This window comes from Schistocerca gregaria, chromosome 3 (assembly GCF_023897955.1).
Source record: "Schistocerca gregaria isolate iqSchGreg1 chromosome 3, iqSchGreg1.2, whole genome shotgun sequence".
In the NCBI taxonomy this organism is placed as follows: domain Eukaryota; kingdom Metazoa; phylum Arthropoda; class Insecta; order Orthoptera; family Acrididae; genus Schistocerca; species Schistocerca gregaria.
Genome location: NC_064922.1, coordinates 609287423 through 609309333, shown reverse-complemented (window position 1 = coordinate 609309333; position 21911 = coordinate 609287423). Strand labels below are relative to the sequence as shown.

The 21911-nt window shown below is 39.7% G+C and overlaps 1 protein-coding gene across 2 annotated transcripts in view; it reads left to right on the top strand.

Annotated features, from left to right (window-relative positions):
- LOC126353775 (lipid droplet-regulating VLDL assembly factor AUP1-like) overlaps positions 1-21911 on the top strand; it is a 99277-nt gene that overhangs the window by 68822 nt on the left and 8544 nt on the right. For both annotated transcript variants that reach the window (XM_050002856.1, XM_050002855.1), the window contains exon 9: positions 9440-9570. In XM_050002856.1, the coding sequence (XP_049858813.1) occupies positions 9440-9570 (131 nt within the window). The remainder of the gene's footprint in view (positions 1-9439; positions 9571-21911) is intronic.

The following is a 21911-nucleotide window of genomic DNA, read 5'->3' as shown; positions in this document are numbered from 1 at the left end:
CCACCAAAAGTTCCGTTGTGTGGGAGACCATCAGGAGAATTTCTGGCAGAGGAGGGAGGTGTCCCATAGCTGCTGTAATGAGTAACGGCACTCTCCACACTGATCCGTGAGACATTGCCCAGACTATGGCAGCGTATTTTGCCACAGTTACTGCAACAACCAGTCAGGATCCAGGTTTCCAGCGCCATAGGGCCGTTGCTGAGAGATGTAGTCTGGACTTCCAGTCCACCTCTCATGAAGTTTACGACTGCCCATTTTCTATGTGGGAGCTGGATTCTGCATTGTCTGGAGCTCGTGACACATCCCCTGGTCACGACAGGATCCATTACAGTATGCTATGGCACCTCACAATGCGCAACAAAGAAATCCTCCTCGCACTTTTTAATGCAATTTGGGCGTCGGGTCACTTTCCTGATGTGTGGCGTGAGGCAGTTTTAGTCCCTTTTTTAAAACCTGGGAAAGACCGCACGAGCCCAAGTAGCTACCATAGTGTTGCCCTCACTAGTTGCATAGGGAAGACCTTGGAGCGTATGGTCAACCGCCGCCTTGTCTGGATGTTAGAATCCCGGCAACTCCTTAATCGCTTTCAGTGTGGGTTCAGGAGGTTTTGTTCCACCTTCGATAATCTGCCCCTACTGTAGGCGGCTATACAAGAAGCTTTCCTACACCGTCATCACCTTCTAGGTGTATTTTTCGACATTGAAAAGGCCTACGATACCACTTGGAGGCGTCTCATCCTGGAGCAACTTCACGAATGGGGTTTTCGGGGTTGTCTTCCTCTTTTTATTCAGTCTTTCCTCTCGCCACGATATTTTAGATACCGAATTGGTGACGTCCTGTCTGATCGCTTTGAGCAGGAGAACGGTGTCCCTCAGGGTAGCGTTTTAAGTGTGACTCTCTTTGCCATCGCTATTAATAGCATTACGTCCATAGTGAAAAGTCGTGTCCAGTGTTCTTTGTTTGTGGATGATTTCTCTTTGTTTTGCTCTTCTTCAAGCCTTGTAACGACAACTCGTCAGTTGCAACTTACGATTAGACGTTTGGATGACTGGGCGCGGAAGAGTGGTTTTAAGTTTTCCATTGAGAAGTCTGTATGTGTTCTTTTTAACCTTTCCTGAGTTGTGGATGAGGGACACTATTCTTACTTTTAAAGACACGGTGAGGTTTCTGGGGCTCATTTTTGACTCGAAGCTCACATGGTTACCTCATCTTAAAGACCTGAAACGTCGGTCGCTTAAGGCTTTAAGTATTTTAAAATGTCTTAGCCACAGTACATGGGGAGCTGACAGGACTTGTCTGCTCCAGTTTTACAGGGCGTTTGTGCGATCTCGGCTCGATTATGGGTGCACGGTGCATGGGTCTGCGAGGCCTTCTTACTTAAAGATGTTGAACGTTGTGCACCATGAAGGGCTTCGGTTGACCACTGGGGCATTCCGAACTAGCCCCATACCAAGCATCTGTGCAGAGGCTGGTGAACCGCCACTTCCTATGCAGCGACGGCTACTTACAGTGCACCAGGCGTATAAAAATTTGTCCACACCATACACCCCTGCATACCCTGCCATTGCTCAGCCTCCTGTGGCACAGTTATTTCATAACCGGCAACTTGCGACGTAGCCCTATGGGATTCGCGCACAGGATTGCCTCGCTGCGATGTCTATGGCTGGTCTTCGTGTTTTGCGTCGCGGTTGGAGCAGATCCCCATCTTGACTCCTCCGGAGACCCAAACTTATTTTAGATTTGACTAGTGTTAAGAAAGATCGCACACCAGATTTTACATTCCAATCTCTGTTTTTTAACATTTTAGATGTGCATCACGGTTTCACTGTCGTGTACACTGATGGCTCCAAACAGGAGAATTTCCTTGGCTGTTCTGTAGTGTTCCCTGATCAAGTTACCCGGATTCGCCTCCCTGCTGAATATACCGTTTTCGCAGCAGAGCTACACGCGATCCTGAAGGCACTGGAGCAGATGAATCATGTTCGGGGCGATCGATTTCTTCTCTACTCCGATTCTCGTAGTGACTTACAATCACTGCAGAACCTGTACCCGACTGAGGCGATGGTCCAGCTGATACATGACGAACTGTACTTGCTCCAATGGCGGGGTACAGAAGTATCCTTCTTCTGGGTGCCTGGTCATGTTGGCATCTGGGGCAATGAACAGGCCAATCGGGCTGCCAAGGAGGCCTGCAGAGAGCAGGATGTGGTCCAGTGTCCTATTCCCTTGCAGTCAGTCATCGCTGCACTCCACAGGAAGTGTATGGAGTTGTGGGAGGACGAATGGCTGGCGGTGACGGCCAATAAACTGCGGTTGATAAAGTCAACCACTCAGCCGTGGCGTTCCTCCTGCCGGTTGCTCAGGCGGGAGGAGGTGGCCCTCACACGTCTTCGGATCGGGCACTGTCCTCTCACACATAGCTTTTTATTATGGCGGGAGGATCCACCGGTTTGTGATGCTTCTGGTGTGCACATCTCTGTCCAGCACATTTTAACAGACTGCATTTTATACCGTGATGCACGGGCAAAAGCACAAGTTGCTGGGGATCTGCCTTCTGTTTTAGCTAATGATGAGACGTGTGTGTCTAGGGTTTTTAAGTTTTGTGATGTGTCTGGACTCTGGCCTAAAATTTTAGGCTGGAGGTTTTAGTGTATTGCAGAGTGGCTGACTCCTCCCCTTTTTTCCTTGCAGTCAGCCAGCCAGCCACTTCCATCTGCTACATTGTTTTAGCTTCCTCTATCATTTTCTTCCTGTGTTGTCCATGTTTTACTGCTGACGCTCTGCTTCATCCCACGCTTTGGTGTGGCTGAGCACATGTTTTTCAACAATTGTTATCCATGTTTTCTGTTCCGTTTTATATTCCTGTTCTGGGATTTTTCTTGACACCCGTCTCACTAAGTTACTGAACGGCCATTGAAGACCTTGCTGTCGTGCGCCCAAAACCCCTCTACTACTCTACTACTGCTGCTGCCTACAGACTGTTTGTGTTACTTCCCGCACTTGCTTTAGGTAGCACGTCAGTTCACCCTTGCCAGCTTGTCCACTACCCAGAACCATGTTTGTTTTAGACAAAAGCACAATGACTTTTACATAACACCTATTTCATATATTGTTGCTAAGCATGACCATTTCTTAAATTGTCAAATTTACATTAACATGGATAATTTATAAACATAAATATTTTTACATTTAATTTGACTTAACATAAATGGATTTAACATAATAAACAGTTTACATATTATTTTACTTATATTATTTACACACAATACAAAGAAATTCAACCTCCGAGTTAGTACACTTTACATATACAGAAAATATAGTACCAAGATGCGAAAATTTTAAATCAAAAAAATTATAAAAATTTAAGTGAACCTTAAACAAATATTGTTATAAACTGTGTAAACAAATGACATGTTAGGTTTTTCCTTTGGTGGTTATGAGACAGCTAGTTAAATTACTAACACGTGATATTTTTCATACATTGAATGTGAAAGGCTTTGGTTGAAAAAGTCATGATTACTGCCTTGAGATGCTGATAAAATAATCAACAAGTGACTGACCACCGTCACATTCTTAAAAGCATTTACTGCATCACATTAGGCATATATAAAATCATTGATACCAGATAAATAAAAAATAACTTTATCACTGCTGTCACATTGTAATATAAATTATGTCACGTATATACAAACTGGGACCATGACTGGTTGCATGGGGAGAGGTCAGGACTGTAGGGCAGGTGCTGGAGTGTCTGCCAGTTGTCCGTAATGGATGAGGTTGAATTCCCAGATCAACTGGCATCTTGTGTCAAACTATGACCAGCCCTGAACTTGGCACACAGTTCCACAGTGTTGATTTCTGACAGAAATGCTGCCGCATACACATTCTTCAGTCTCCGATGGATGTCTACTAGTATTTGTCCTTCGGCAGCCAAGAAAAGAATAACAGCACGTGATCCTGTTTGTTTCCACATCACCTACTGCAGGCACCTCAGAAGGACACAAATGCCACACTAATCCCTTGCCTACATATTGGTGGTTGTATACCCATATTGGAGTCACACTGTGTTGCATATACACTGCAGCAGTGCCTTTAAACAGAAACTTTTTGATCACTCTTTATATATTGACAGTGTAATTTATATTATGATGTGACAATAGTGACCAATTCATAATTTTATTGTATGATGCCATTGATTCAAATTCACCTAAATATAATGCTGTAAATGCTGTTAAGAACATGATGATGCTCAAATGCTGTAAATGCTGGTAAGAACGTGATGATGTTTAGTCGACCAAAACTAGTTATTTAAATAATGATTTTATCAGCAGCTCAAAGCAGTAATTACATTTTTCAAATATGTTAGAGACGTGGAGAACAACCTCCTGAAAATACATTTAAAGGTTCAGATTGAAAGAGGAGGGTGATGTAAATATTTGCAATGTGTGTTAAATTTAAAAATTGTACTATTCCAACCAATAATCAACACTGTTTTGGGGCAAATACTGAAAGTCTATGGGTAAATAGTGAGTAACGTGTTCACTTACAACATATATAAAACAAAACAACCAGCATATGCTGTTTTGGTTATTTCAAGTGCCTTGAACACTTTAGAACAAATCACTTACTTTTCAAATGCCATCCACCATCTCCATTCCCATAAGTTATTTGAAAAACCTTTACATCAATTTTAAATTCAGGAATGCAGGGATATTCAAGCTGGCATCGATGCAGTCGTATTGCCAGTGGAACTGTATGCTGTATAGGCGAACATACTGAAAGACAACATTTAATACTGAAATCAGGCTTGTTGTGTGGCAGTTGATGGTTGGAGTGCTGACACATTATCTGCGTATCCAGTTATGCTGGCAACTGATGTGATATAGGGATCATATCAATCCGTACCACATCAACGGCCTGAAGATGGCGCATTGGAGTGTTGAAACTGGTTCCAACAAAACAAAATAAAATAAAATCATAAGGACGGCTGTAGGTGTTTTATTCGGTCACAATAGTAAACAGTTGTTGTTCCAAAGACCTGCTGCCAAATGGATGGACATACAAAAACAAGACAGAAGTTACTGCTAAACCATTAATCAACTACTTCGATGAGGCCACAACTTTCTAAAATCATGCCTTAGAATAAGATCCATTCAGTCTGAGATTTTGCTCGCCACACCTATAATAGCTTTTTGTAAGCCTGCCAATCTCCGTTACATCCTTGTCAGACGCTATGTTCCTTCTGCAACCATCTCCCTACCCAATGGCTCCTTTCCCTGCAACTAGCTCTGCTGCAAGACTTGCCCTGTGCACCCTCCTACCACCAACGAGCTATACGAGCCCTGTGACTGGCAAAACATAAGCAAACATGTCATACAAAAACTGTTACGTAAACACTGTTCGGCATTTTACATCAGCATGACTACCACCATGTTGTCAGTTAGGATGAAAGGGCATAGGCAAAGGGTGTATGCATGATACTTTTTACCCCATAACTAGAAACTTCATGGGTTGAGACCCGGTGAACAAGCAGGCTGTGCAACTGGACCCCCCCCTCGTCCGAACCATCGGCTAGGAAAGACACGATTGAGATGCGTCTGGATGTAAATGGCAAAGTGGACCGAAGTGCGATCACGTAGCAGCCACATGACTCTTTGAATCATCAAGGGCACTTCTTCCCACAGGGGAGGCAAAGTCACCTGCAAGAAAAACCAATAGTTCCGGTCTGTTAAGCAAAGTGGAAGGAAGACTGGTCATGAAACACAGTTGCCTGTTATCCTGGCCCACACATTCTGGCTGCACCAATGCTGATGTTTCGCAGTCACTATACCATGGTTGTTCTGCATACTACCTCACATCTGTGAATAGCATGGATGTCACCAACCCCGGAATTGTGGTTGTTGCCTGGTGAAGAAACCAATGACAAAACTGCTCTCGATGTGGAAAGTCTGTCACTAGTAAACCCTGTACATGATTTAAGTGATAAGGGTAGTAACAGTTGTCACAGAGAATGTTCCACACGGTCATGTGGCTTACCCTATACAGGTGGGCCAACTGCCTGTGACAGGGTGGTCACCTTCCGCAGTGCTTACCACATTTTCCTCCAAGTCTGATGTCCAAACATTTTGGGTACGTTCTTCATGATTTACTGTTTCCTGAAACGACCCTGTCTTGTACACATGGCAAAACACTGTGACAAACATTAAATGCTGTAATTGTTGTTGACAGGGATAGGTCTCCTGATACAACCTTGCTGCCCACCGCCCATTGCCATTTGCCTTTTGTAAGTAAACGTGGACCACATTGGCAAGTTCACGATTCAAATATAGAACCATTGTGTACAACACTGGATCACATCCACTACAAAGTGAGTCAGAAAGAAAAGTGAATTGGACATAACATTACCAATTACCGTGGCAGGAGATGGTGCTGGGGCATGATGTATAAGGAACAGTACCACTCTCTAGGAGGAAACCAAGCATACTGTAACTGTGGCTGCGTGGTACAGTGTGTGTTAGACTGCAGTTCCTGTTACCAATTATGATTGAATAAATGGTCTCTAGGATGGAAGCCATGCATTTCTGAACTTAAGTTCTTTAGACCTTTTTTTGTTCTGTATCGTCTCTTCCATCAATCCCTAGAGCTTATAAATGGTGGAAAAAACAACCCTGTGTGTGTGCGCGTGCGCGAGAGAGAGACAGACAGACAGAGAGAGAGAGAGAGAGAGAGATCTGCCTGCATGTGGATCTTGTCAAAGACCCCTGGTGTGCTTGCACTAGAGTGTGCTCAACCATGATCATTTGTCATACACCCATCACAGCAGTGATGCTGAGAGGTAGACGCGCGACTGCTATGGTCGCAGGTTCGAATCCTGCCTCGGGCATGGATGTGTGTGATGACCTTAGGTTAGTTAGGTTTAAGTAGTTCTAAGTTCTAGGGGACTGATGACCACAGATGTCAAGTCCCATAGTGCTCAGAGCCATTTGAACCATTTTTTTTTTTTTTTAAAGGTAGTCACCTCCCATTGTGGTTTCTCTGTCATAGTCAGGCTTCAACTTCTTTACTGGGAAAATCCCTACCATTGATCTCCACTTTAGGATATTGTAGGGCTTTATATAATGTGATATTAACTACTATTCGTCAGAAGGAAAGATTGTAAGTGATAATTAAAGTATGACAGTGACAGGCATAAGAAGTAGCACTGTTTTGTTGAAAACTGCGATTTTGAGATCGAGACTGTTTACAGGATACAGGTTGATTCTTGTAGAGAAGGAAATGGCAGTCAGTTACTTTTAATAGAGAATACAGGGTTATAAATACAAAATCAAATAGGGGTAATGCAAGAGTAGGTTTAATAATGAATAAAACAATAGGAATGTGGGTAAGCTACTACAAACAGCACAGCGAACGCATTGTTGTGGCCAAGATAGACACGAAGCCCACGCCTATGACAGTAGTACAAGTCTATATGCCAATTAGCTCTGCAGATGATGAAGAAATTGAGGAAATGTATGATGAGATAAAAGAAATTATTCAGATAGTGAAGGGAGACGAAAATTTAATAGTCATGGGTGACTGGAATTTGATAGTAGGAAAAGGAAGAGAAGGAAACATAGTAGGTGAATATGGATTGGGGGTAAGAAATGAAAGAGGAGGCCGCCTGGTGGAATTTTGCACAGAGCACAACTTAATCATAGCTAACACTTGGTTCAAGAATCGTGAAAGAAGGTTGTATACATGGAAGAACCCTGGAAATACTAAAAGGTTCCAGATAGATTATGTAATGGTAAGACAGAGATTTAGAAACCAGGTTTTAAATTGTAAAACATTTCCAGGAGCAGATGTGGACTCTGACCACAATCTATTGGTTATGACCTGTAGAGTAAAACTGAAGAAACTGCAAAAAGGTGGGAAATTAAGGAGATGGGACCTGGATAAACTAAAAGAACCAGAGGTTGTACAGAGTTTCAAGGAAAGCATAAGGGAGCAATCGACAGGAATGGGAGAAAGAAATACAGTGGAAGAAGAATGGGTAGCTTTGAGGGATGAAGTAGTGAAGGCAGCAGAGGATCAAGTAGGTAAAAAGACGAGGGCTAGTAGAAATCCTTGGGTAACAGAAGAAATATTGAATTTAATTGATGAAAGGAGAAAATATAAAAATGCAGTAAATGAAGCAGGCAAAAAGGAATGCAAACGTCTCAAAAATGAGATCGACAGGAAGTGCAAAATGGCTAAGCAGGGATGGCTAGAGGACAAATGTGAGGATGTAGAGGCTTATCTCACTAGGGGGTTAGATAGATACTGCCTACAGGAAAATTAAAGAGACCTTTGGAGAAAAGAGAACCACTTGCTTGAATATCAAGCTTGTTGAACAGCACTAGAAGTGGTACAGTGTACTCTGCACCATGCACCGTATTCTGTCTGTTGGTAGACAGAAAGCAGTTATACACAGATTTGACAGATATTTCCTCTGTTTTAATGTAAACATTGCTTTAAAACTAATTATTTCTAAGAAGAGGTTGGTGTCGTTAGTTAATATGTATTAATTGATGTGCCATGTTTCATACCAAACAACATAAACAAGAATTATCAGACTTTTCTAAACACATCACACTCTGATAAAATAAATGAGAGATCCACTGATAACAATGAATATTACACAAATGTTGTATCAAAAGAAAATCGAAAGCAAACAAAGAATTTAAAACTTAAAATCAAAAGGTGTTACTGTTGCTTCATCACCTGCCTAAGTTAGCACTGGACATTAGGAATAGCACAGCATGTGCTCAGCACATTGCTCTCCTGTAATTAGTCTCAGCTTTCATAATTGGAGGAAGTTTTCCATCAGTTGTTCCATTGTTATTGGGACATTAAGTGCTCATAAACAATAATTGGGAACCTGTTTCTATGTGCCAGTTTTTGGTGCCATAAAACTATTTTTGAATGGCAGCATTTTAACATATGTTCCAACAGAACTCAAAAGCTCCAAGAGTGTTTCTGTTTACTGTCTTCAACAAATATTAAAAATTTGTCTCCCTTAATGTTAATAACTGAAAACCAGAATTTTGTGGACTGTGATAGCTTTTACCATCCTCTCAGATTTATAGCCAAGGGATTTGTGCAATAAATAGCCCTATGCAACAAATATAACATATGAGATTCTTATTTCCTAACTGACATGTGGATTGTAAACTACTGTGTGAGCAGATGCTATAATACAATGGTGTTGGAAAACCTCATAGAATTTGTTGTACATTGTGAACTGTTGTATAATGTTACTGTGTAATTTATATGGATAACTGTGTTTTTATCTGAAACCATTTTCTTTGTGTGTATGTGTGTGTGTGTGTGTGTGCGTGTGTGTGTGTGTGTGTGTGTGTGTGTGTGTGTATTCATCTATTTGACAAAATTTATTAGAATGTTCTCTCTTTGTCAATAGTGAGGACACGCAGTGTTGACATTACAATTTCTAATATTCTTGAGGGCCAAGTGAGGTATGATCCTTTGCCCGAGAGTGTGTCACCTGTGTCATCTACACGTATTACAAGTATTCCCAGTGGAGCGTCACAGGTAATCATACAAGTTATAAATATACTATAATACTATATATGAATGTATTTGAATTTCAGTTGTGATGTTGGTGTTCTGTTAGAATATAAATAAGCCTTTTATTGAAAGTATGTTTGAAGAAAATTACAAAAAATAATTTCAACAGTCTTCTTCAGGTGAAGGATATTTGTTGAGTGAAAAAAACTGACATTCTTCATCAGTTATGTGAGGTAAGCTGCAGGGTAAAGGTCTTCTTTAGATATTGTCGTATTATATGTTTGTTATTTAAAAAAAAAAAAAAAAAAAAAGAACCTTCAGACCAGCCTCCAGCTATATATTCTTTTAGGTGGGGGAAAAGGTTATACTTTTTTTAAATAGAACTAATAAGCAGCATCAATTACTAAAAATTCTTTAATATGCAGTGAGCTGTGCTAGCAATATCTCTGCTTTAAAGATAGATAATGGTACAAGAGAAATTATTTAATTATGTTTTCCAAACATATATTTAAAAAATCTTCATCTGGTATTTTAACTGATCCACATCTTTCACTTTTAATTGCTTGATGTGGTACTATTTAAATTCTGTTGCTGCTTTCATTGAGGTATGTTGACTTAAAAATGCATACAGACATTTTTCTACAGACCGAGTAGTATATTTTAACTCATCATAAGCATTGTAAGAATCACAGCTGTCACCATTTTTTGGGTGTAGTTCATAGGTGTGATATCTTTGTCTCACGGTAGTATCTGTGGTTCAGATCACTCTGGTATCACCACATCCCATTCAGGCATTGTAAGATACATGGAACGGAAAAATTAAAAGTACAGTGAAATGCATTGCAAAATATAAATTAACTCTTTTTGTAATTCCTCAGAATTCAGTGGCTCAGCATTCTGAGTAATGGAAACACTATGTCAACACCCTTTAATATTGGAAGGAAAAGTGGTATCTTACTGTGTACACACATCAAAAAAAGTTTTGCATCACCCCCAGTTCCCAGAACTCCCGAAGATAGATGTTGACTGTGGATATTGTATTACAGACACAGTCCCTTAGACTGTTCAGAGATGTCACTAAACCTGCCAAAGATGTAAACAGCCATGCATGAACAGTGCCTATTAGACGGAGGAGATCCGACAGCCAATCAGTTCGTCATTCCACCAGGAAGGAGGTACATGGCTCGTGTTGTCTGTAATTCAACCATGCCTAGAAAGTCAATATCGCAGTTTGATTGCGTCTGCGTTGTTACTTTGTGCTAAGAAAGGTTCTCAACAAGTGAAGTGTCCAGGCATCTCGGAGTGAGCCAAAGCGATGTTGTTCAGACATGGAGGAGATACAGAGACAGAAACTGTTGATGGCATGCCCCACTCAGGCTGTCTAAGGGCTACTACTGCAGTGGATGACTGCTACCTATGGGTTATGGCTTGGAGGAACCCTGACAGCAACGCCACCATGTTGAATAATTGTTTTCATGCAGCCACAGGACGTCGTGTTATGACTCAAACTGTGCGCAATAGGCTGCATGATGCGCAACTTGACTCCCGACGTCCACGGGAAGCTCAATCTTTGAAACCATGACACCATGAAGTGCAGTACAGATGGGCCGAACAACATGCTGAATGGACGGCTCAGGATTGGCATCACGTTGTCTTCATCGATGAGTGTCGCATATGCCTTCAGCCTGACAATCTTCAAAGACTTGTTTGGAGGAAACCCGGCCGGGCTTAACGCCTTATACACACTGCCAGCGAGTGCAGCTAGGTGGAGGTTTCTCGATGTTTTGGAGTGGCATTATGTGGGGCCGACGTACGCTGCTGGTGGTCATGGAAGGTGCCATAATGGCTTTACAATATGTGAATGCCATCCTCTGACTGATAGTGCAACCATATCGGCAACATATTGGTGAGGCATTCATCTTCATGGATGACAATTAGCACCCCTGTCGTGCACATCTTGTGAATGACTTCCTCCAGGATAACGAGATCGCTCGACTAGAGCGGCCAAGCATGTTCTTAGACGTGAACTCTATCGAACATGCCTGGGTTAAGTCGAAAAAGGCTGTTTGAGGACGATGTGACCCACCAACCACTCTGAGGGATCTACGCTGAATCGCTGTTGAGGAGTGGAACAATCTGGACCAGCAGTGCCTTGATGAACTTCTGGATAGTATGCTGCAACAAATACAGGCATGTATCAATAAGAGGATGTGCTACTGGGTATTATAGGTACTGGTGTGTACAGCAATCTGGACCACCACCTCTGGAGGTCTCACTGTATGGTGGTACAACATGCAGTGTGTGGTTTTCATGAGCAATAAAAAGGGCGGAAATGATATTTATGTTGATCTCTCTTCTAATTTGGTGTACAGGTTCCAGAAATCTCAGAACCGAGGTGATCCAAAACATTTTTTGATGTGTGTTTTATGACATTCACCTGTAGGTAGCGCTGTTGCTCCAGCATTTCTTCTAGTGTCATTTACCCACCTTCAGCTAGATTTTTGTCTCGGTATTTTCTTATATCTTGGTATGCAACAAAGAACTTTCTTGGTCCATTTACCATCCATTCACCTGGCTAAATGTCCTGCCCACCTTCCATTTCTTTTTCGTTAGAGCTGTAATTGTGTGTTCTTCACCCACCTGGAACCTGATCAGTGATTTGCTGTTCCACCAAGTAATTGTTAGTGTGACCTCTCTATTACTTACTAAGTATTCAATTTTTTGTAATGATTCTCTTATTAAAAATCTATTTTATTGTTGTAAGTTTAAATTCCCTTTTCAGACACATTGGAAAATTAGTTCTGAAAATTCCGTTTAGTTTACCAAAAACACTGCATACCATTTTCACTCTTCTTGACACCCCCCCCCCCCCCTGTTGATGCAGTAGTTTATCACCCTCAATTGTCACAAATACTAAAACTTGTAAACTGGTTCTGTGACTTCATTTTTGATTTGCACTATATTCTTTTTGATACGTTAACTGGATTTCAGGACTAACTTCGAGCCCACAAATGCATCAAGGTTATCTTCACTGGAGTCAAATAGTGCACTGTAATCCACAGAAAGTGATTCAGAATGATTCATTAATTTGTATTTTGTATTCCTCTTTTTACCCAATTTTAACACCTGACATCTTCCTCAGGAACTGATGAAAATAGTTTTGGTTATGTGGAATCTTATTATCGGATTCCACTTTGATTTAGACTTTCTCACTAATGTGGAGAGATCAAGTGAAAGCTGTAGACTCAACTTCTGTTTTAGTATGATATAGTAAATTGAATTAACACTGTTTTCCTCAGGGGCTGTTAGTAAAGATTCACTTGAAACTGTTGAAGCTTTCTCAAAATCTAAAATTTTCATTTACCTGACAAAATGGGGTATCTTCCCAGAACAAGTATATGTTTTATCTTATTCATATCGTTGTTGCTTCCAGTTGTTTCTCTTATCATATTTCATTGTTTCTTTTCACACGCTCTTGAAGATATATTTTAATAGTTTTATTAAGTTAAATATGACAAATGGAAAAACTGGTAGAAGCTGACCTCAGGGATGACCAGTTTGGATTCTGTAGAAATGTTGGAAAACGTGAGGCAATACTGACCCTACGACTTATCTTAGAAGATAGATTAAGGAAAGGCAAACCTACATTTCTAGCATTTGTAGACTTAGAGTAAGCTTTTGACAATGTTGACTGGAATATTCTCTTTCAAATTCTGAAGGTGGCAGGGGTAAAATACAGGGAGTGAAAGGCTGTGTACAATTTGTACAGAAACCAGATGGCAGTTATAAGAGTTGAGGGGCATGAAAGGGAAGCAGTGGTTGGGAAGGGAGTGAGACAGGGTTGTAGCCTCTGCCCGGTGCTATTCAATCTGTATATTGAGCAAGCAGTAAAGGAAACAAAATAAAAGTTTGGAGTAGGTATTAAAATCCATGGAGAAGAAATAAAAACTTTGAGGTTCATCGATGACATTGTAATTCTGTCAGACACAGCAAAGGACTTAGAAGAGCAGTTGAACGGAATGGACAGTGTCTTGAAAGGAGGGTATAAGACGAACATCAACAAAAGCAAAACAAGGACAATGGAATGTAGTCGAATTAAGTCAGTTGATGCTGAGGGAATTAGACTAGGAAATGAGACATTTAAAGTAGTAGATGAGTTTTGCTATTTGGGGGGGAAAATAACTGATGATGGTCGAAGTAGAGAGGATATAAAATGTAGACTGGCAATGGCAAGGAAAGCGTTTCTGAAGAAGAGAGATTTGTTAACATGGAGTATAGATTTAAATGTCAGGAAGTCGTTTCTGAAAGTATTTGTATGCAGTGTAGCCACGTATGGAAGTAAAACATGGTTGATAAATAGTTTGGACACGAAGAGAATAGAAGCTTTCGAAATGTGGTGCTACAGAAGAATGCCGAAGATTAGATGGGTGGATCACATAACTAATGAGGAGGTATTGAATAGAATTGGGGGGAAGAGAAATTTGTGGCACAACTTGACTAGAAGAAGGGATCAGTTGTTAGGATATGTTCTGAGGCATCAAGGGATCACTAATTTAGTATTGGAGAGCAGCATGGAGGGTAAAAATCATAGAGGGAGACCAAGAGATGAATACATAAAACTAATTGAGAAGGTGAAGGTTGCAGTAGGTACTGGGAGATGAAGAAGCTTGCACAGGATAGAGTAGAATGGAGAGGTGCATCAAGCCAGTCTCTGGACTGAAGACCACAACACCTGAGGAGTCTCATACATCTTAGCTTTGAACCTCTCTCTCTTTTTTTTGTGCTCTTAATAGTTAATGGCTGTTTTATGTTCTTAAGCAGTTTGGGACTGTCATATCATATTTATTTATCGTTTGGTAAAACAGTTTGATTTTTAGTTTATTTTCAGTGTTGCCAAGTCAGCTTTTTATTTTTGTTTGTATGTTAAGGATACACATGTTGTTTTCTCATATCAGACTCTACTAGCATGTGGCCAATCATTTCTCATATCATTTTTAGGAAACATTCTTCAGATTTTGTCCTATTGTGAGAATGGAATGACAGTTTTCTTTCTTTTCCATATAATTTCCATATAATTTTCATCCACATTGACCATACCGCACAACTCCAACTACTTCCGTTTATACTATTTACATAAAGCAGAAATAGCTCTTTGCAGCCAGTCATTTTTACTGTTACAGCTTACTCGTGACTCTGTGGGATATTAGATTGTAATCGTGTAGCAACAGATGATGGAATTACAGCAGTTCTGATCTTTCATCCAGTAGGGTCTTTCAACCTGAAGGACATATTGGGGGATCACTTCTGTGACAATCAGAAATTTAACATCATAATGCGCTTTGTATCTAGAAAGCATTATGTGTACCAACAGAAAGTGCCACTTTGGAATACTACTTGATTGCAGATCTTGGATTCTTCCATTCTATAGAGACTGACATTGCATCTGATGTGTAATAGGGGACCCAGTTCTCAGCCTCTTCCTTCATAATGCACAACACAAAATAGTCTTCCTGTTTATAACAAGAGATGCTGACGACTGATGCCCATTCTTGGATTTACTTAACATGGAGTCGGATTTTGTAGTACCCACTGCACACATATATGTAGTAAATGAGGACATTCATAATGAAGTGATGTTTTGTGACGTGTGATACTCTCTAGTGAGGCGGCGACATAACAGTGACCCACTAAAGCCAGAATTCACGTATTTGACCTTGATCAGTGTCACTGAGTCCCCAGGGGCCTCTTCATCTGTCTGTTTCGTGGAACACTTGACACAGTTGCTGGCATCTCATCAGGACCACTTGCATCAAGATGATGTGTATCAGTTTTTTGATGCTTTGCACCATTTACACTTTTGTAACATTCAACTACATTTATGATTTCTTTTATCCAGGTATGTAATGCATGTTCATCGAGCAACATGGCACAAGCATTTGTTGGAATAGAATAGAATTTTTATTGTGACATGACATGTTATATACCATTATTTGATTGAAACCATGCTGACTTGTTCTGTGCCTACATAGGTATATATAAAAACTACATACATGAAAAGAATGTTTCTGCATGCACACACAAGCACATTACACCACAAAAAGCTAAATACATGTTATATTTCTTCCTCTTTTTTTAATTTTTTTACGCAGCATCTTTCTAACTATTTTTTTATTTTTGTTTTTATAGTAAATAGATATGGGCACATATAAAAAGAATCCATACCTCTATTAAAAGAGAACAAAAACGGGTAAGGAGCTTATAATATAAAGTAGAAAAAATTGATATCCTCTACTTGTCTTCCTCATTTATAAAATCTTCCACACTGTAATAACACTTGCTTTTTAAATATTTTCCAGTGTTTACTGATGTGGTTTATAACATTCCATGCTTGAACTTTGACTGTATTTTATGGCAAATTTCCAAAGTCATGTAATACTGTGTATTTTCAAATAAGCAAAGTTTAAGGCAAGGTAACGTGGAGGCCTTGTGTCGTTGTTGTTGTTGTGGTCTTCAGCCCTGAGACTGGTTTGATGCAACTCTCCATGCTACTCTATCTTGTGCAAGCTTCTTCATCTCCCAGTACCTACTGCAACCTACATCCTTCTGAAACTGCTTAGTGTAGTCATCTCTTGGTCTCTCTCTACGATTTTTACCCTCCACACTGCCCTCTAATACTAAATTGGTGATCCCTTGATGCCTCAGAACATGTCCTACCAACTGATCCCTTCTTCTGGTCAAGTCGTGCCACAAACTTCTCCCCAATTCTATTCAGTACTTCCTCATTAGTTATGTGATCACCCATCTAATCTTCAGCACTCTTCTGTAGCACCACATTTCGAAAGCTTCTATTCTCTTCTTGTCCAAACTATTTATCGTCCATGATTCACTTCCATACATGGCTACACTCCATACAAATACTTTCAGAAAAGACTTCCTGACACTTAAATCTTTACTCGATGTTAACAAATTTCTCTTCTTCAGAAACGCTTTCCTTGTCATTGCCAGTCTACATTTTTATATCCTCCCTACTTCGACCATCATCAGTTGTTTTGCTCCCCAAATAGCAAAACTCCTTTACTACTTTAAGTGTCTCATTTCCTAATCTAATTCCCTCAGCATCACCTGACTTTATTCGACTACATTCCATTATTCTCATTTTGCTTTTGTTAATGTTCATCTTATATCCTCCTTTCAAGACACTATCCATTCCGTTCAACTGCTCTTCCAAGTCCTTTGCTGTGTCTGACAGAATTACAATGTCATCGGCGAACATCAAAGTTTTTATTTCTTCTCCATGGATTTTAATACCTACTCCGAATTTTTCTTTTGTTTTCTTCATTGCTTGCTCAATATAAAGATTGAATAACATCGGGGAGAGACTACAGCCCTGTCTCACTCCCTTCCCAACCATTGCTTCCCTTTCATGTCTCTCGACTCTTATAACTGCCATCTGGTTTCTGTATAAATTGTAAATAGCCTTTCGCTCCCTGTATTTTACCCCTGCTACCTTCAGAATTTGAAAGAGAGTATTCCAACCAACATTGTCAAAAGCTTTCTCTAAGTCTACAAATGCTAGAAACATAGGTTTGCCCTTCCTTAATCTAGCTTCTAAGATAAGTCGTAGGGACAGCATTGCCTCACGTGTTCCAACATTTCTACGGAATCCAAACTGATCTTCCCAGACGTCGGCTTCTTCTAGTTTTTCCATTCGTCTGTAAAGAATTCGCGTTAGTATTTTGCTGCTGTGACTTATTAGACTAATAGTTCGGTAATTCTCACATCTGTCAACACCTGCTTTCTTTGGGATTGGAATTATTATATTCTTCTTGAAGTCTGAGGGTATTTCGCCTGTCTCATACATCTTGCTCACCAGATGGTAGAGTTATGTCAGGACTGGCTCTCCCAAGGCCTTCAGTAGTTCCAATGGAATGTTGTCTACTCCCGGGGCCTAGTTTCGACTCACGTCTTTCAGTGCTCTGTCAAACTCTTCACGCAGTATCGTATCTCCCATTTCACCTTCATCTACATCCTCTTCCATTTCCATAATATTGTCCTCAAGTTCATCACCCTTGTATAGACCCTCTATATACTCCTTCCACCTTTCTGCTTTCCCTTCTTTGGTTAGAACTGGGTTTCCATCTGAGCTCTTGATGTTCATACAAGTGGTTCTCTTATCTCCAAAGGTCTCTTCCTGTAGGCAGTATCTATCTTACCCCTAGTGAGATAAGCTTCTACATCCTTACATTTGTCATCTAGCCATCCCTGTTTAGCTATTTTGCACTTCCTGTCGATCTCATTTTTGAGACCTCTGTGTCATTAGCCTGTGTAAAAGATTTTCCGTCAAAAGAGGTGTGTGTGTGTGTGTGTGTGTGTGTGTGTGTGTGTGTGTGTGTGTGTGTGTGTGTGTGTGTTTTAATCTCGAAGAGGAGTAGTTTATATATTGCCATTAAGTGAAGGCTTACAAATGCATGACTGACTGATGTTTGTTCCCATCGAAGCCCTAACGATTTTTTTGTGTATCCTGAACACACTGTGGAGATTACCTTTTTTGATACCCCAAAAAGTTATGCGATATCTTAGAGCTGATATAAAATAGAGATGATAAACAATTTCCTTCACAACTAAATCAGTTACTTTATTTAGAATCCTCACTGCATCAACAGAATTTTTTAATCGCTTCAGTAAGCAATCCACATAATCAGTTCTTGCCAAGTTTTTATTTATAGTCACTCCAAGGAATTTAATGGAATCCACAGTGGTCAGTTCTATGCCCTTATAATTTAACTGTGATATATATTCAGCAGTTTGGTCCTAATAGGTACAATTTATATTTTTGTAATGAACAGTTTCACAGCATTATTATTTATCCAGTTTTCTATTTCTTGAAGAGTTTGTTTTGTGTTCTGTGCCAGTTCTTCATCATTTTTACACCAAACTACTGCTGCTGAGTCATCTTCATACATAATGGTTTCTGATTTTGCTTTACACGAGACATTGTGTAAGTAATACAGGAACACTAATGGACCTAACGTGGGCCCCTGGAGTACACTTGCTTCTGTTTCCTTCCAACTAGAACAGGCTTTCTCACCTGTTTGTTTTCTAACTACCCTCTGTTTTCTGTTTTTGAGATACAATGAGACCAGCTTAAAGTTTCTCCACGGAAGCCATAAACTGCCATTTTGTGGAGCAGCAGCTTCTCATTTACTGTATCAAACACTTTAGTGAGGTCACAAAAGATAACATATATACACTCCTTGTTATCAAGGCAGTTGCTTATTTTAGTTATTAGTTCATTCATAGCATGCACAATGCTTTGAATCATCCTAAATCCACACTTATAATCAAGAATAATGTTGTGGTTCTTCTTATACTACTCTAATTGATTACACACTATTTGCTCAAATATTTTAGAATAAACTGGTACAGTGAAACCCCTATTTTACATTTCCTTGAAGTCCAGAAATGAAAAATACAAAATTGAGGAAAATGTTAAAACCTCCCAAAGTACAAACACATTTAATTGGCATACATGATTAAAAATCACAATCCTCTCAAATACTTTGTATAAAATCTGTCTAAGTGAAGGAAATATAATGTACAATTCAATGTTTATACCCTAATCTGTGGTATTGAATTCTATCAGTTCTTAAAAAATCATGGCATGTGTAACAGCAAGTAAAAACTCGTCAAAAAATTTAAATTCATATCTGGGTACAATATAATCTAGCTATTTTCCAACATGTCATGACCACAGATTATATGTTCAAAACATGCATTTTTGAGAGATCATCCTTTGTTCTCACCCAGAAAAAAGAAAAATTTTATGAATATGTTGAATTAAAACAAGTACATCGCAACAGCTGAGCGATTAAACCATAAAAATAAATGTGGACATCAACTTAATGACAGACTTTAACAATGTTATGAAAAGGATAGTTGCTTCTCACCATATAACGGAGATGCCGTGTTGCAGATAGGCACAATAAAAAGGCAGTCACAAAGTAAGATTTCAGCTGACAAGGCCTTTGTCAAAAATAGACAATAGACACACTCACACACATGCAACTCGCACACGCATGACCACAGTCTTTCGTAGATGAAGCCTGACTAATGACAAACTTAGTCACTGTCACCATTGCTGTTATTGTTTAATGTTTTTCTTGCAACCTGCACTTTGTATGCTCACTGCCATTAAAAATGTTATGTTAGCTTTACGAAAGAAACACACACATGCAAAAATAAGTTTACTTCCCTAATTGATGTTACAAGCTTATTAGAAGTCTGCTCTGTAAATTTCTGTGAATTGTGTAAAATTTGCAAGAAAGCTCAGATGCTACAGTTCGCTTCATGCCCTCTATCACTGCTGCCAATCTTCATGATCTACAGTGTGTGGTGCAAAGTATATATGTGAGTTGTGTACGTAGTTGGGCAACTGTATTGTATGAGATTTGAACACAAAAGTCTTTAAAATGCTCTGCGCAAAAATCCTTGATCTGTTTCCGTGTGACATAGCACATCATCTGCATGAAAAGTATATTTTCAGCGCTTCACAAAATGCTTTTCCCCTTCCTGCATTCCCGTTGTTGAAGGGCCACTCCCTTCTCTCCACACATCCAGTAGGTGAGCTCATTCTCCATGTGTTAGTGTGGTGTGGTGTCTGCATTGGCTATTGGGTGACTTAACAAATCGTCAGCCAATAAGATTTCACTAGCTAGAAATGGTCAACTTTTCCTCAATTACGACAGAGCATATTCTTCGAGACTCAGTGTTTGAATGTAAAAGGTTGATAATTGATATTGTTGCTGAATGCAGTACAGCAGAAATACATGCAAAAAGATGAGACTGACTAATAAGTGACACAAGAAAAGGTGGTGGCTGGGCCCCTTCATCATGTATTTTCTTGGTTCGGAACACTTCACATTGACTGTCTTGTTTTTTCTTTACTGCTGCAACCTAGCAGTAATTATATCATAATTGTGTAGTGAAGCTAAATGTTGAGAGTTTTGGAGGCAACACCAGTAGTTAATTACATCAGCATTTCCTCCCTCGTGTCTCCCCTCTCCACAATGGCCTAAAACAATCGCTTAACTGTGCCACCACACGTGGTGCAAACCATCTGCCTTTTGGGCCAGTTATAACTCGTTCAGTCACATCAAATGTCACTAGGAAGAAAATGGGATAAAGTTGAGTGAGAGGTCAAGTAAGAGCTTAGAATCAAGGTAAACTTTACTAGGGATAAATGTAAATTGGGAAATTTTTAGCATTGTCCTTATGGGTTTTTTACAGGGGCTACAAATTAATGGAGTATCATCGTGAAAAATGTAAAATCAGAGAACGTAAAATTGAAGTTCCAATGTAGTACTGATAGTGAGCAGAAATTTTCTGTCTCACCTCGTCCACTCTTTTTATGGATAGGCCATACCTCTGCTTATTTCAGCCTGTCCAGGAAGCAGCCCTCATCAAATGATTGATTTATTTTGTGGCAAAGTTGGGATACAATATTATCACATCTTGCCTTTATTATTTTTGTTGGAATTTCATCCCATCCCACAGATCTTAGATTCCTTAGGGATTGTATAATGCTAGCCACTTTATGGCAGGATAAATGAGTAAATTTAACTCCTGATCTGTGTTGCATTATATTGGGATTTACGTGAGGGGAGAGAGAGAGGGAGAGAGAGAGAGAGAGAGAGAGAGAGAGAGAGAGAGAGAGAGAGAGAGATAGATATCATGAGTTGTCTTTGACTTTATAAAGTATATGTTGAATTCGTCACAGAGCTATCAGGAGTTCATTAAAATTCCCCCATCAATTTCTAATTGAGGATTAAAATGATTACCTTTCTCAGCACTTGTTTTAGTTTTGACAGTCTGCCATGCAAATTTTGATTTATTTGTATCGTTTGAGATGTATTTACTGTTTGCCATTTGTTTTTCCAGTTTTACTACTCTCTCAAATATTCTGTTGAATTTGTTCACATAAATGACAAACTCTGCATCATGGCTATTCTTTGTGTCCATATGCAACTTCCTCTAACACTAGACTTTCTGATGCCTTTCGTTATCTACGAGTTTGTTCTACTTTGCCATGGGCTCTTATGAAGGGAAAACATTTGTTGCCAGTACATGACTTCTGATACAAAGGCATTAGTGTTCACTGAATAACCAGGAAGTTTTATTTAGTGTCAAAACGAGTGTATTCACATTTTATTGGCTTCAGTTCCTGACTCATTTCACTGTATATGTTTTATCAAAATTTAACAATGAGGAAAAAAAATGCTGAATGTTCAAATATCCCGTTGGAAAATCCAGGATGGAATGTAACAATATAATGAAAAGGAAAGTTGCTACTCACCATATAGCGAAGA